Raw genomic sequence first — 14,753 nt, forward strand, 5'->3', positions numbered from 1 at the left:
TTTAGCATATGTGTTGCTGAATCAAGCATGTGTTTCTGCATTGATTAACAAATGTGTATGTGTTGAGGACTTGAAGTTGTGGTTATCCAGAAAGACACCCATAACTGACCTTTTATTGAAAACAAACTCAAAGTTCCCTTGCTAGGGTAAGGTTTTATAATTTTTGAAAAGTTTTTATTTATCTCGATGGCATTTGAACAAAATTTCAAGACTCAAGTTTACCAATATAAAGCTTCAAAAGAAAAGCTTTTGCCCATTAGCTATTTCTGGGGCAACTATATTTAACTTATTCTACTTCGTTCTCTTAATTATACTTGAGATTCTCACAGTGTTGTTTTTTATCTAACATTGGATATTATGTATTGCACCCTTGCTATAGAATGTGTACATTTAATGGCTGCTTTCCACTGCCTCACACACTCCAGTGCACTTGTATAATAATGATTATATAAACATTAAATGCCACTGTGAAACAAGCCAAGTTCATAAATTCTTACTAAGCTAAAAACTAAAAAAAAAAAAAAAAAAGGGAACTTTGCATGGGATTATCTTGAATCCATGGAAAGTAGAAGAGAACTGATATCCTCACAGTATTATGTCCGGGGGTGTCCATGATACACCATCTTCCTCCACTTCAGCTAATGTTGTATTTATTTGTTGATATTAAATCAAAGCCAGTTGATCACTATACATTACTTTGTATCTGTGATATTTCACACTAAACTCACTTAATAACTCACCATGCAGTGATGGTGAGTTATAGGCTCTTCAAGGATTTTCTATATTCAAAAACCATGTTACCTCTGAATAATGTGTTTCATTTCTTCTATTCAATTTTAATGATTTTTATTAGCTCTGTTCTTGCCTTATTACAGTAAAACCTGAAGAAAGATTAAGGAGAAATTAAATTGATGGCCATTTTTGTCACATTTCTGATCTCAAAGAGAAATGTCTCAGTAATTCACCATTAGCTGTGATGTTTCTTATACATTTTTTGTGTATCTCTTTATAATATGAAGGATACTTCTTTGTGCACTCAATTTTCTATGAGCTTTTATCAAATGAATCGAATGAATGTAATCAAAGGCTTCTTTGTATCTATTAAAATGATATAATTTTTTCATTTTAAAAATTTCCTACCTTTAACATGATGCTATATATTATTTGTGTGTGTCGTGTATATGTGTGTGTGTGTGTGTCTGTCTGTCTGTGTGTGTGTGTATCTTATCTAATGCTCAGACTGGGTTAATGTTATTGTTCTGTCCTCAAGTCAGGGTTAGGGCCAATCCAGCAAAGTTATTTATGCTATTTTGCTTTTTATTTCTATAATTTCATTTGATTTGGGGGGCCTCCCCGGTTGGCTGAGCGGTAAACAATCCCGCTGCAATGCAGGAGATGCAGTCTGGATCTCTGGGTTAGGAGATCCCCTGGAGGAGGAAATGGCAACCTACTCCAGTATTCTTGCCAGGGAAATCCGTGGACAGAGGAGCCTGGTGGGCTACAGACTATGGGCTCTCAAAGAGTTGGACATGACTGAAGCGACTTAACATGCACATAGTACATGGGGACCAGAAGTCATTCTAAACCATTTTCATAGTCAGTTCTTCAATGATTTTATGATGATCATTTTTCTATAAGTTTAATAACAAATTATGTCCCCGTGGTTATTAACTGCTTCCTCACTATTTATTCTTAATTCTCCTCTTAGTCTATGTGAGTTTTTAAAATTATAGATATACTTATATCTTTTCTAGATATGTTTGCTATAAATAATCCTCAGCTTTCTGAACTTCTTTTAATATTGCTAACATTTGTCTTGTTATAATATTTTGGTAAATGACCATTACTTAACTGGTAGAAATAGACCTAGTAATTCTATAATTTGGAAAGTGTGGAGAGTTGTCCTATATTTTCAGGGAAAGAGAAGAAAATATGCAATGATATAATGGAAAAGCAATACCTATTTATTTTTTTCAAACATGTATGAGTGCACTGGAACAATTTAATTAGAATTAGCACTCTGGTCAACATCTGCAGGGTAATTTTCTCCTAGATCTCCAAATAGAGTATCGAGGGATGGTCAATGAATATTCAGTAAATTCACAAATATAGATCTTTCTGTAGACCTAAGATAGACCATAAACTCAAGAGAGTCTTGATGAATGTAAATGAAGGATAATGACATCGTATGTGAATAGGGACACAGAATGGTGCGGGGAGGGAGACTGTGAAGGCTGAGTGTCTGCAGCTTAGCTCATTCATCCTGTGCACCTTCCATTGAATGTTTCCAGCCACATCACAAGCTATGAGAGCTGGAAAAGACCACCCATTACTTTAAGGTGCTGCAATCATAGAAATGTTTGCCGACACACTGATAGTGGTATCATTTTTATTATGTTTTCTATTAGGTTCAAGTTCTTCGGAATGCTGGAGAAGAGGTGACCCTGACAGTCTCATTCTTGAAACGAGCACCCGCTTTCCTCAAACTGTCACTGAACGAAGACTGTGCATGTAAGCATTTGTGAAGGATAGCTAAAATGCTCACGTCATGCTTGCTTTCTGAACCATTATTTCCTGACAGTAATTAGTAGCTTCTTTTCAAAGTTGGGATTTCTACCTGAATACAAACATTTTGTCTTACTATCACAAAGCGTTCAATTAACCTTTCTCCAAAGGGAACAGCTGTTGTTTTTGTTTCAAAATGTATTCACATTTAGCTATCTTCCAACTATAATTGGGGAAGCATTATTTATTTTAAAATGTGTCATATTAAATATATACATTTTGTATCTCTATTGAACTTCATTCATAAAGTTTGATGAATATATATTCTCTAAGTAGAAAGCAATATACACTTATTCAACTACTGAATTGACTAAATAAGCATTTACACCTAATCTGTCTTGATGAAAATATGGAGATTGAAGGAAGCCCTGGTCTATGTGAAAATGTAATAATTTTCATAAGAGCTACTTTTCTGTATCTATTTGCACCTTATGAAATGAAATGCATACATCTTACAGGTTTTGCTAAAATCAAAGAAGAGTATATTTTTAATGAAGTTTACATGAAATGAAATGCAAAGATCCTCAATTCTCAGTTGGATCAGTTTCGATAAACACACATTTTCTCAGTCCACATGCATATAGATCATAAAATGGTTCTGCTGTGCATCTTCCTATAAATAACATTCCCACAAAAAAACACTGACTTGATTTCTTGCCATCAAGTATTATTTTTGCTTCTTCTAGAATTTTATGTAATGTAATCAAGCTGTTTTTATTTTGTTACATCTGGCTTCTTTCATAATGAACCATCTCATGTTACATATTTTCAGAACTTTTTTTACATTGCTGTGTAGTGTTCCACTTGTGACTGTAGTAAAGTTGGGTAATACATTTTCCGGCTGATAGGCAAATGAACTGTTTCCAGTGTTTTGCTATTGTAAAGAAAGCTTCTATAAAGAATCCTGTACAAGGATGGAGAGTCTTACTATTTTATGTCACTACTATAACTAGTACTATAAGTAACTAGAAGTGGAATTGCTGAGTAACAAGACAGATGTGCAATTTACTTGCTGACAAACTGCCAAATCTATTTCTAAGATGGGCATATATTTACAGATCTCTCAGTGTCCACTCCAGTGTGGGTGAGAGTTTTGGTTGCTCTGCATTAATGCAATATGTGATAGTCACAGTTTCTTCAGCTGTTCCCTTGAGTGTCCGGTGGTATCAGATTGAAGTTTCAATTTGCATTTCTCTGAACACTAATGATGATTTGCTTCTTGTCATGTGCTATTTCCATGTCTTATTTTGTGATGTATCTGCTCAAGTCTTTCCCCCCTATTTCTATTGGTATGCCTTTATATTATCACATTGCAGGAGAGTATAAGACTGCTTATAAGCCTTTTGTTAGTTATGTGTGTTACAAACATTTCGCTCATTTTGTGCATGACTGTATTTTTTACCCAAGGTATCTCAAGTTTGTACAACTCTTTGTGAGAGTTTAATTTTATTTTTATCAGATCTAATTTATCATTTGTTGTTGTTTTCATTGTATATGCTTTTGGTTTTCTGTATCCTCTCTAAAAAATATTTGCCTATCCCATAGTAGCAAGGATCTCTCCGTACATTTTTGCAAGCAGCTTTACAGCTTGATTTTTTAAAATAGATTTATTTATTTGGCTGTGCCTTCACACGGGATCTTTGATATTTGTTGAGGCATCTGGGACCTAGTTTCCTCCATGCAGGGTCCAACCTGGGCTCTATATATTGGAAGCATGGAGTCTTAGCCACTGGATCAACAGGGGAGTCCCTATAGCATTGATTTCCATGTTTAAGTTTATAATCTATCTTATAGTAACAACATTTTGGTTCTGAAGTAGGAATCAAGAATGAAGGAATCACCATCTGATTTCCATTAATTTATGCATGCTGTATTCTTTCAACAAAACCACAGTGTTGATCATTCCAGCTTTATACTACTTTAAAAAGTCATCCAGGGTAGGTTCTTCAACTTTGCAATATTTCAAGGTTGTTCAGCTATTCTAGATCCTTGTATGGCTGTGTACATTTTATAAATAGCATATCAATTTCCATATAAAAAAGCTATTTTGAATGTGACTAGATTGAATTGATAAACAGTTAGTATACTTAACTCCTTAACAACTTTAAATCTTTCATTCCACAAACATATCTTTCCATCTCTTTATATTTTATTTTTTCTGTCAATATTTTAGTGTTTCCAATGAGGAAGTATATCATATCTTTCATTAAAGTCTTTTATGTTTTTCTATTTTAGTGTAAATAATATTTTAAAGATTTAATTTGCCAATTATCTGTTGCTAACATACAGAAACAATAAAGCAAGCATTTTTATATATTGACATTTTGCAACATAGCTTAATTTCCGTACTAATTCTAATAAGATTTTTTGTGCTTTGTAAAAATTTTTCTACATATGAAGCTATGTCAACTGCAAATAGTGAGTTTTGCTTATCTCTTTTCAAGCTATATTTCTTTAATTCCTTGTTTTTTCTTGATTTTGCACATAGTAATGGGGTGGTCCTCTAGCAATGTGTTGAATGAAGTCCTAAGTGCTGATGTCCTTCCCCTGTGCAAGATACTGGTGGACACCATCCAGCTTTTCACTGTTAAGTGTGCTGTCAGCTGTGGGTGCTCATATTTGCCCTTTTTATTATTAAAATAGTTACTTACTTTATTTTTAATTGGAGGGAAAATTTTTTACAGTGTTTTGTTGGTTTCTGCCATACCACAATACAGATCAGCCATAATTATTCATAATTCCCCTCCCTCTTGAGCCTCCCCACCCCCATCCCACCCCTATAGGTCGTCACAGAGCACCAGGCTGGGCTCCCTGTGTCATTGAGCAGCTTCCCACTAGCTATCTACTTTGCCCACAGTAGTGTGTGTATGTTGGCGCCACTTTCTCCGTTCATCCCACTCTTTCCTTTCCCCACTGTGTCCACAAGTCTCTTCTCTGTGTCTGTCCCCCGTACCACTTTTCTAGATTTCACATGTATGCATTAATATACAATAGTTGTCTTTCTTTCTCTGACTTACTTCACTCTGTATAACACAGGTGCCTTTTATTGGGCTAGAATAGAAAGTGAAATTTGCTCAGTCATGTCCAGCTATTTGCGACCCCATGGACTATACAGTCCATAGACTTCTCCAGGCCAGAATACTGGAGTGAATAGCTATTCCTGTCTTCAGGGGATCTTCTCAAGCAAGGGATCGAACCCAAGTCTCCCATTTTGCAGGTGGATTCTTTACCAGCTGAGCCATGAGGGAAGCCCCAGTTAAAGTACAGACACCCTTCTAATCCTGGTTCCTGAAGATATTTCATTTTCTTTCTTTGTTTTAGTAGAAGTTGATGTTGAATTGTGTCAAATATTTTTTTTCATCCATTGAGATACTACATTCAAAATTTTTTTTTCTGTTGATATGGTAACTTTTTAAAAGTTCATTTTGAATGCCAAATAAAGCTTGCATTCCTAGGATAAACACCATGATCATGCTGTATCTTTATAGATATATTACAGGTTTTAATTTGTAAAGTATTGTTATTATTTTTTAATCTATGTTCATTAAAGATTTCCAGATGTATTTTTCCTGTGATATTTTAGTGGGACTTTGGTACCTAGGTTATTATATCTTTGAAGCAATCACTAAATTGTAAAATCTTAGAAAATCACAAATCTTTATTTTTTATTACTCATCTTTAAAAATAGATATTTGTAGTTTTCTCATCAGGATCTAATATGACCTATTTTAGTTGTAAATTGATTGTGTGTCAATGAAGGTGCTCCCAGTGACAGTGTACACAGCAAGAGTGCTTGTGGAGACAGAGCACTTACAAACTTTGCGTTATGGAAAATTATGGTAAATACACAGGAGATTTGCTAGTAGATTAGTGCACAAAATTAAGTAGGACTTTGTAGCCAAATAAAATCTTGCACATTTTAAGTATGGTTCACAAGAATAGGCCTCTTCGGGTAATAAAATGAAATAGTATTTTTATATGGTTGAATGCTTCCCTTAATAAAACCTTAATGCTTCTGAAATCAAAGATAAATATTTGCAGGTCTCTTTTAGGATCCACTTTAGGTTTTCATTTTTATTTTTGCTTACTTCCAAAACTCTGGCTTTGACATAAATAAAACAGAGATAATTCTATTCCCTGGCTTGCATGATACCTGAAGTGACCTGAAGTTCATGGGACAGCAGATGTCCCTGCAGAGCGGGCGGGCTTCTAACCAGCAATGCTCTGACTCTTCCCGCAGGTGCACCGAGCGACCAGAGCAGCGGCACCTCCTCCCCACTCTGTGACAGTGGCCTGCACCTCAACTACCATCCCAACAACACAGTAAGATGCCCAGGGCATGGTCCCCACTAATGAGGAGGGAACCTAGACAAAGCCCAGGGTACACGGAGTTAGAATTTGCTCAAACTGCTCTGGGACCTGGCTTCTCTGACAGACTTGAAATCCTTGGCTGCTTTATTTTTTCAGAATTATGCTAATCCAGGGAGGAGGTAAATAAGTAGGTCTGTTATTTTTTTAATGTCATTTTTCTCCTCTCAGGTCTTCACTAAGCCCTTTGTAAGCTGTAGAGACTTAACTTCGAGAGGTCACATAGAAGATCGTAAATCATTTTATAACATGGCATCTTATATGTAATTTGACATAATCTGTTATCATTTTTCATTTGAAATTATTTCACAAAAAGTAGCTATATAATTTGTGATATATTAGGATTTCTTAGCCACCTTCACGCACACCAGGGAATTAATGCAAAATGATAAAGATGAAAATCTAATCTACACATTGTATAAAATGTGAAGGATGTTAATAATTGATAAAATCAGCATATTGGTTTTATACACATTTAATAAAGTGCTGATTTTTATTTTCCACCTATACTTTGAAGTTCTTTTTCTTTTATAAATATTTTGAACTTCCTTGTATTTCACCCTTTGAAACATGCACACATTCTAAAGACAAAACGAATCCTTCTGGTTAAATGTAAGATGGTCAGTTAACCCTGTGCTCACAAACATGAAGAGAAGCAGAGCTCACTTATGAAGAATTTTATTTTTCTGTTCCAAGTATTAGGATGTATAAGACATGGAGCTTCCTCTGACCTGTATGATTCACTCTCCATTGGAAATTCTTGACTTCACTGTGGCATTTCACTTCAAAGTCCTCCTTCTGAGCATCTTCATGCCTCTGGCCTCAATGCACTGAACCGCAGAGCATCAGTCTCAGCCAAGTCCAGCTGGCTCCCAGTCATTTTCCTTTGCCTTTTTTGTTTTGAAAGAGGAACCATTGGCACCACCAGGTTGTCTCTGCAAGAGTAAACCAACCACATCTGGTACTTCACTGCCCTCTCTCACTTCTGTCACCAGAGAAGTAACTGTCACATGGGGGATAATATCTAAAATGTGGTCTTCAGAAGGCGGCAAAGTCTAAGTGACTCAAACAATGAGCGCATGTGTAGGAAGTGAATACAGGCGTCGGTCCGCGCGCCCGTCAGCTCCATCTCGCCGCTGCAGCCCAGCCTCCACCTCCTGCGTGCTCTCATCCATCCCTGTGGTCAACATGCTTCTGACGCCTCTGCTGTCTTTCGGGTCCTTTCACGGGTGGTGCCTTGACCCCCACACTTGTGAGTCGACCGTCTCCCCTCTGAAAGGAGCCTCTGCCTGGAATCAAGGCTCAGCACCCTGTCCCCACTGTGGCTGCAGCCAAGGACACAGAGATGGGGCACGGAGCAGCCCTCCAGCCTTGGCAGGCAGGCGATACAGTGTCCACCCCGCCCGTCAGGAGCCCACATCCTGCCAGGTTCCCTCCTCATCCCCTTTCTCCGGAGACCTCCCCAATCTGTCCCTCACATCAGAGCCTCCTTCTCTCTCTCCTGAGAGGGGGGAAGAGCTGTTCTTCTGCAGAGCTGAACACGCTGAGTGACATGTTATTCTAGTCCCTGCCCCATACCCGTGGACCCCTCTGTAAAAAGGAGACGGAAGGAGGAAGGTCGGTGGGTGGGAGCCATTCAGGCTGCTTTATTCTCTTCCCATCACATACACAGCAGTGTCTGTGGACTTGAGTTCACCACTTGTGCCTGAGTGTGGTGCTTGAGTCAATGACTTCCTTACAAAGATCTGACTGCAGTAAGGAAACCACTCAGCAGTTCCACAACACAACTGTTCCAAATAAATCCAACTGTCAAATCTTTAAAAACTCCATCATCATAGACTTTTCTTTCTGAGTTATGTCTTTCCGCTTCAAGAGACATGTTTGATTTCCATTTTTAGCATTGGATTGAACATTGTTTCACTTTGCTAAGGATCTTTAGGGCTTATTTAACTTATATGCAGAGTACATCATGAGAAACAGCTGGACTGGAAGAACCACAAGCTGGAATCAAGATTGCCAGGATAAATATCAATAACCTCAGATATGCAGATGACACCACCCTTATGGCAGAAAATGAAAAGGAGCTAAAAAGCCTCTTGATGAAAGTGAAAGAGGAGAGCGAAAAAGTTGGCTTAACATTCAGAAAACGAAGACCATGGCATCCGGTCCCATCACTTCATGCGGAATAGATGGGGAAACAGTAGAAACAGTGTCAGACTTTATTTTGGGGGGCTCCAAAATCACTGCAGATGGTGACTGCAGCCATGAAATTAAAAGACACTTACTCCTTGGAAGAAAAGTTATGACCAACCTAGATAGTATATTCAAAAGCAGAGACAGTACTTTGCCGACTAAGGTCCGTCTAGTCAAGGCTATGGTTTTTCCTGTGGTCATGTATGGATGTGAGAGTTGGACTGTGAAGAAGGCTGAGTGCCAAAGAATTGATGCTTTTGAACTGTGGTGTTGGAGAAGACTCTTGAGAGTCCCTTGGACTGCAAGGAGATCCAACCAGTCCATTCTGAAGGAGATCAACCTTGGGATTTCTTTGGAAGGAATGATGCTAAAGCTGAAGCTCCAGTACTTTGGGCACCTCATGCGAAGAGTTGATCACTGGAAAAGACTCTGATGCTGGGAGGGATTGGGGGCAGGAGGAGAAGGGGACGACCAAGGATGAGATGGCTGGATGGCATCACGGACTCGATGGATGTGAGTCTGAGTGAACTCCGGGAGATGGTGATGGACAGGGAGGCCTGGCGTGCTGTGATTCATGGGGTCGCAAAGAGTCGGACATGACTGAGCCACTGAACTGAACTGAACTGAGGTGGCACTAATAGTAGCAAAGCTGTCTGTCAAGCAGGAGAGGTAAGAGATGAGGGCTCGATTCCTGGATTGGGAAGATTCCCTGGAGGAGAGCATAGCAATCCACTCCAATGGTCTTGTCTGGAGAATCCTATGGACAGGGAAGCCTGGTGGGCTACAGTCCATAGGGTTGCAAACAGTCAGATACGACTGAAATGACTTATCACACACATGCATGCAAGGATCTTTAAAAGTGTTAATAGCACTTGCAATGTTTTAGACGAAAAGAATCAAGACACATATAAATTAAAGTACAATAAAAGCAAAGACAATAATTGCATTGCATCTCAATCAAATGGATATTTGCTGAGAACCTACCATGTGGGAATCTGTTTAGGTGCCATGGGAAACAGTTAATTATGGTTCCTGACCCAATAAAGTTTAAACCCCAAATCTATACGCAAATGCGTGAAATAAACTGTAACATTAGCAGAAAAAGAACAGTGGACATTAGCATCCTAATATCAGAGAAAGGTCTGCTAGAGACTTTGAACATCTGATTTAATTTAAATCAACCAGAATTGGAAGACTTCATACCAAACTTGAGGCCGCTCAGGAATTAGTGGGTCGTGCAGACTTGGTGGCCGGTTTTGGGGGTGGAGGATGGTCTACTCAGAGATTTGTAAGATTAGGGGCTTGTGTCCTTCTGACTTGTCACTGATAATGAGGTACCTGGGAACCTGGACAGCAGGGCGCCTTGTGGCACTTGTTCCTGGAACGTGCATCGTGGAGTCAGGTCCCTAGGAGGAGCATCAGTCCTTGCTGTGTCTAGTCCTCATTTCTGTCCCAGCCCAGGGATGCTATGTTCAGTTCCTGCGCCATATTTATTTTCTGAAGCAAATTTTGAGTAAGCAGATGCTGTTTGAGTTTCCTGAAACGTTGCTTATGTATTTAGGACAACATTTGAAACATATGAGAAATTAACATCGGATGATATGTTAACATCACTCCACTGCCTTACATAACAGTATAGCCTAGTCCTCCCAAGGACTTGAGGTCACTAATTTTAGGACACATGAGATTCTCCCAGTTTGCTCATCAAGGTGAAGAGAGAGTTTGCCTTGTTCTTACCAGGAGGCTTAAACTCAGGCAACTAGCTCACCAGATTCTGAGAAACATTCTCATTATTCACCTTTAATCAGTGCTTTCTATGCCAAGTCCTTAACAAAATTTGGATCTGAATTTTGCCCTATATGGGCTTCCCTGGCGGGTCAGATGGTAAAGAACCCGCCTGTCAATGTAGGAGATGGGGATTCGATCCCTGGGTTAGGATGATCCGTTGGAGAAGAGAATGGCAACACACTCCAGTGTTCTTGCCTAGAAAATCATATGGATAGAGGAGCCTGGTAGACATGGGGTCACAAAGAGTTGGACATGACTGAGTAACTGACACAGCACACTTTTGCTCTGTATGCATTTCTGCTTTGGCCTGATCATTGTTCTTGAGATCTTGAATGGGAATATACCTTGAAATGTGTTACATTTTGTAAAAAGAGTTTATTTTTTAATTAATTAATTTTAATTATAAGCTAATTACTTTACAATATTGTGGTGGTTTTTGCCATACATTGACATGAATCAGCCACGGGTGTGTGTGTGTCCCCAATCCCGAAGCCCCCTCCCACCTCCCTCCCCATGCCCGCCCTCTGGGTTGTCCCAGTGCACCGGTTTTGAGTGTCCTGTTTCATACATCAAACTTGGACTGGTCATCTCTTTTAAATATGATAATATACAGGTTTCAATGCTATTCTCTCAAATCATCCCACCCTCGCCTTCTCTCACAGAGTCCAAAAGTCTGTTCTTCATATCTGTGTCTCTTGCTATCTCACACATAGGGTTGTCATTACCCTCTTTCTAAATTTCATATATATGCATTAATATTCTGTATTGCTGTTTTCCTTTCTGACTTCACTCTGTATAATAGGCTCCAGTTTCACCCACCACGTTAGTACTGATTCAAATGTGTTCTTTTTAATAGCTGAGTAATATTCCATTGTGTATATGTACCAAAGCTTTCTTATCCACTCATCTGTGGATGGACATCTAGGTTGCTTCCATGTCCTAGCTATTGTAAACAGTGCTGTAATAAACACTGAGGTACATGTGTCTCTTTCAGTTCTGGTTTGCTCAATGTGTATGGCCAGCAGTGGGATTTCTGGGTCATATGGCTGTTCTGTTTCCAGTTTTTTTTAAGGAATCTCCACATTGTTCTCCTTACTGACTGTACTAGTTTGCATTCCCACCAACAGTATAAGAGGGTTCCCTTTTCTCTACACCCTCTCCAGCAATTATTGTTTGTAGACTTTTTGATAGCAGCCATTCTGACCAGCGTGAGATGGTACCTCATTGTGGTTTTGATTTGTGTTTCTCTGAAAATGAGTGATGTTGAGCATCTTTTCATGTGTTTGTTAGCCATCTGTATGTCTTCTTCGGAGAAATGTCGGTTTAGTTCTTTGGTCCATTTTTGATTGGGTCATTTATTTTTCTGGTATTGAGCTGTGTAATTTCCTTGCATATTTTTAAGATTAATTCTTTGTCAGTTGCTTTGTTTGCTATTATTTTCTCCTGTTCTGAAGGGTGTCTTTTCAACTTGATTATAGTTTCCTTCATTATGCAAAAGCTTTTAAGTTTAATTAGATCTTTTTGCTTTTATTTCCATTACTCTGAGAGGTGGGTCATAGAGGATCTTGCTGTAACTTACGTCAAAGAGTGTTTTGCCTATGTTCTCCTCAGGAGTTTTATAGTTTCTGGTCCTACATTTAGATCTTTAATCCATTTTGAGTTTATTTTTATGTGTGGTGTTAGAAAGTGTTCTAGTTTCATTCTTTTACAGGTAGCTGACCAGTTTTCCCAGCACTATTTGTTAAAAAGATTGTCTTTTCTCCATTGTATATTTTTGCCTCCTTTGTCAAAGATAAGATGTCCATAGGTGTGTGGATTTATCTCTGGGCTTTCTATTTTGTTCCATTGATCTATATTTATGTTTTTGTGCCAGTACCATACTGTCTTGATGACTGTAGCTTTGTAGTATAGTCTGAAGTCAGGCAAGAGTTTATTTTAAAGCAAAGACTGTTAATGCTACTTTTCCCATTTGTGCTATTACTATTATAGGAAACAACATTCTTGACATGAAGAATAAATGTTTTGAAAGTTAGTTATGGGCCTTAAAACCATAAAAATCTTTGTGTTGTTAGATCATTTGCATGCAATTAAAAACAATTATGGCAGTTGTTACAGAAAAAGACTAGAAAGTAAATTTATATTCTAATAATATCATAATCGTATATCATAATTTAAGCAATAAGTGTAAATAATTTTCAAAAGACAACAGATATTTCACTGTAAATAACAAATCTATAAAATGAAATGCACTAACCTTGATTATTTCAATAGCAGAAGTGGGATTTATAACATATTTTTTATGAGAAAGAAATGTACAAGGAACTAACATTTTTCAACTTTTATACTTAAAGACTCCAGGTTGAGGTGCTATATCAGGAAGGGTCAAAGGTCATGTGTATTTTCATACCTGCCAGCACACGAAGTCTATAAAATGTGATTGGTAAAGCTTATCATCCTCTCCTATGGTGATTTCATTCTCTATATTCCATTTCTTATGTCTTTTATGTTCTTTTACTTGTTCTGTCCATTTGTTCAAGGAACAATAGAGTGAGAGGAGTTCTTTGTGCTTTTCATGAACAACGAGGGTCCATCTGTAAATAATTTGCCTGAAGTAACTTTGCAGAATTGTGAAATAATCAAGACAAAAATCTGAGTCATTCTTTCCATCATTTCAGCTCTGATTATGAATGTTATATGTTGGGCTCTGGGCCACATGTTGGCTGTGGAGTCAGAGAGATATAGGTCTAGGTGGATCCTGACACTGCTGCTGACCAGCTGGGGGCCTCTGGTCAATGCCTGACTGCACAGCCTCCCAGGTGGGGCCTCAAGCAAAAGCCCACAAGTGGGTTTCTGCTGCTCGCTTCTCTGGGCTGCTTGTTTGGGTCCAGCCTGACCAAGAAAGCCACATCTGTTTTCCCCAGGATGTCACATAGGGTGGTGGTTTCAAGTACCCCTATGCAGAAAAGACTTAGGAGGAGTTGTGGGTTTTCTTGATGACAGCCATGACTTTGGAGACAGATGCATGGGTGCACAGACTTGGTGAGTGACTCTCCCAGGACACATCAGTTGGGGAAGCATGATTCTGAACCCAGGTGGTTTCATTCTAATGGGAGTCTCAGCCCTCTCCCCATGGTGCCTCACCTGGACCACGTGCTGATTGTCTGTGACATTTGACAGGAGGAGAAAGGGGATGGTTGATGTCAACCCTGGGTCTCTGCATCTCAGTCACCATGGAAGCCCTGAACGTGACCATCCTACACAAAGGCTGAGTGCTTGAGAGACTGGACACCAAGGGGCCTCTTGACCGTCTAAGCCAGACCTCCCTTCCAGGTGCTCCAAACTGCTCCAAGGATTTCATGGACTTTCACTGGCACAGCTGTTGACAATTAACATAGTAATACCAGAGAGCACTCAACCTTTGGTGAAAATATTGGAAGATTTTTTTGTTTTTGCCATAAGCAATTTTGAAGAAATTAATACCAGAAGAAAAGGTTAATAATATCTAGACTCACAGAAGTTCAATATTGAACTCCTTCTAGTATCATCACTCAAGAATGAGAGAATTCTTACCTGGGAAATCCCATGAACAGAGGAGCATGGTGGGCTACAGTCCATGGGGACACAAAGCATCGGACATGACTAAGCACCCATCTATACACAAAGAATCTCTGGACTAGAGAGAAATCAGCTCTCTGATCAAACTGAGCCTTGGCTGGTAGAACCCAGGACAACCTACGCACCAGCATCATTCCCTGTACTAGAGCCAAGGAGACCAGTGAAAGAAAATGAAACAAACACTGATCAACACCCACTGAAAAGCTCAAATTTTATTCAAATGT

General features: G+C 38.8%; 1 protein-coding gene across 3 annotated transcripts in view; it reads left to right on the forward strand.

Moving 5' to 3' along the window:
* SNTG1 (syntrophin gamma 1) overlaps nucleotides 1-14,753 on the forward strand; it is a 403,770-nt gene that overhangs the window by 307,894 nt on the left and 81,123 nt on the right. For all 3 annotated transcript variants that reach the window (XM_069600005.1, XM_069600004.1, XM_069600006.1), the window contains exons 9-10: nucleotides 2,409-2,511; nucleotides 6,806-6,888. In XM_069600005.1, coding sequence (XP_069456106.1) covers nucleotides 2,409-2,511; nucleotides 6,806-6,888 — 186 coding nt within the window. The remainder of the gene's footprint in view (nucleotides 1-2,408; nucleotides 2,512-6,805; nucleotides 6,889-14,753) is intronic.

This window comes from Ovis canadensis, chromosome 9, assembly GCF_042477335.2.
Source record: "Ovis canadensis isolate MfBH-ARS-UI-01 breed Bighorn chromosome 9, ARS-UI_OviCan_v2, whole genome shotgun sequence".
Classification (NCBI taxonomy): domain Eukaryota; kingdom Metazoa; phylum Chordata; class Mammalia; order Artiodactyla; family Bovidae; genus Ovis; species Ovis canadensis.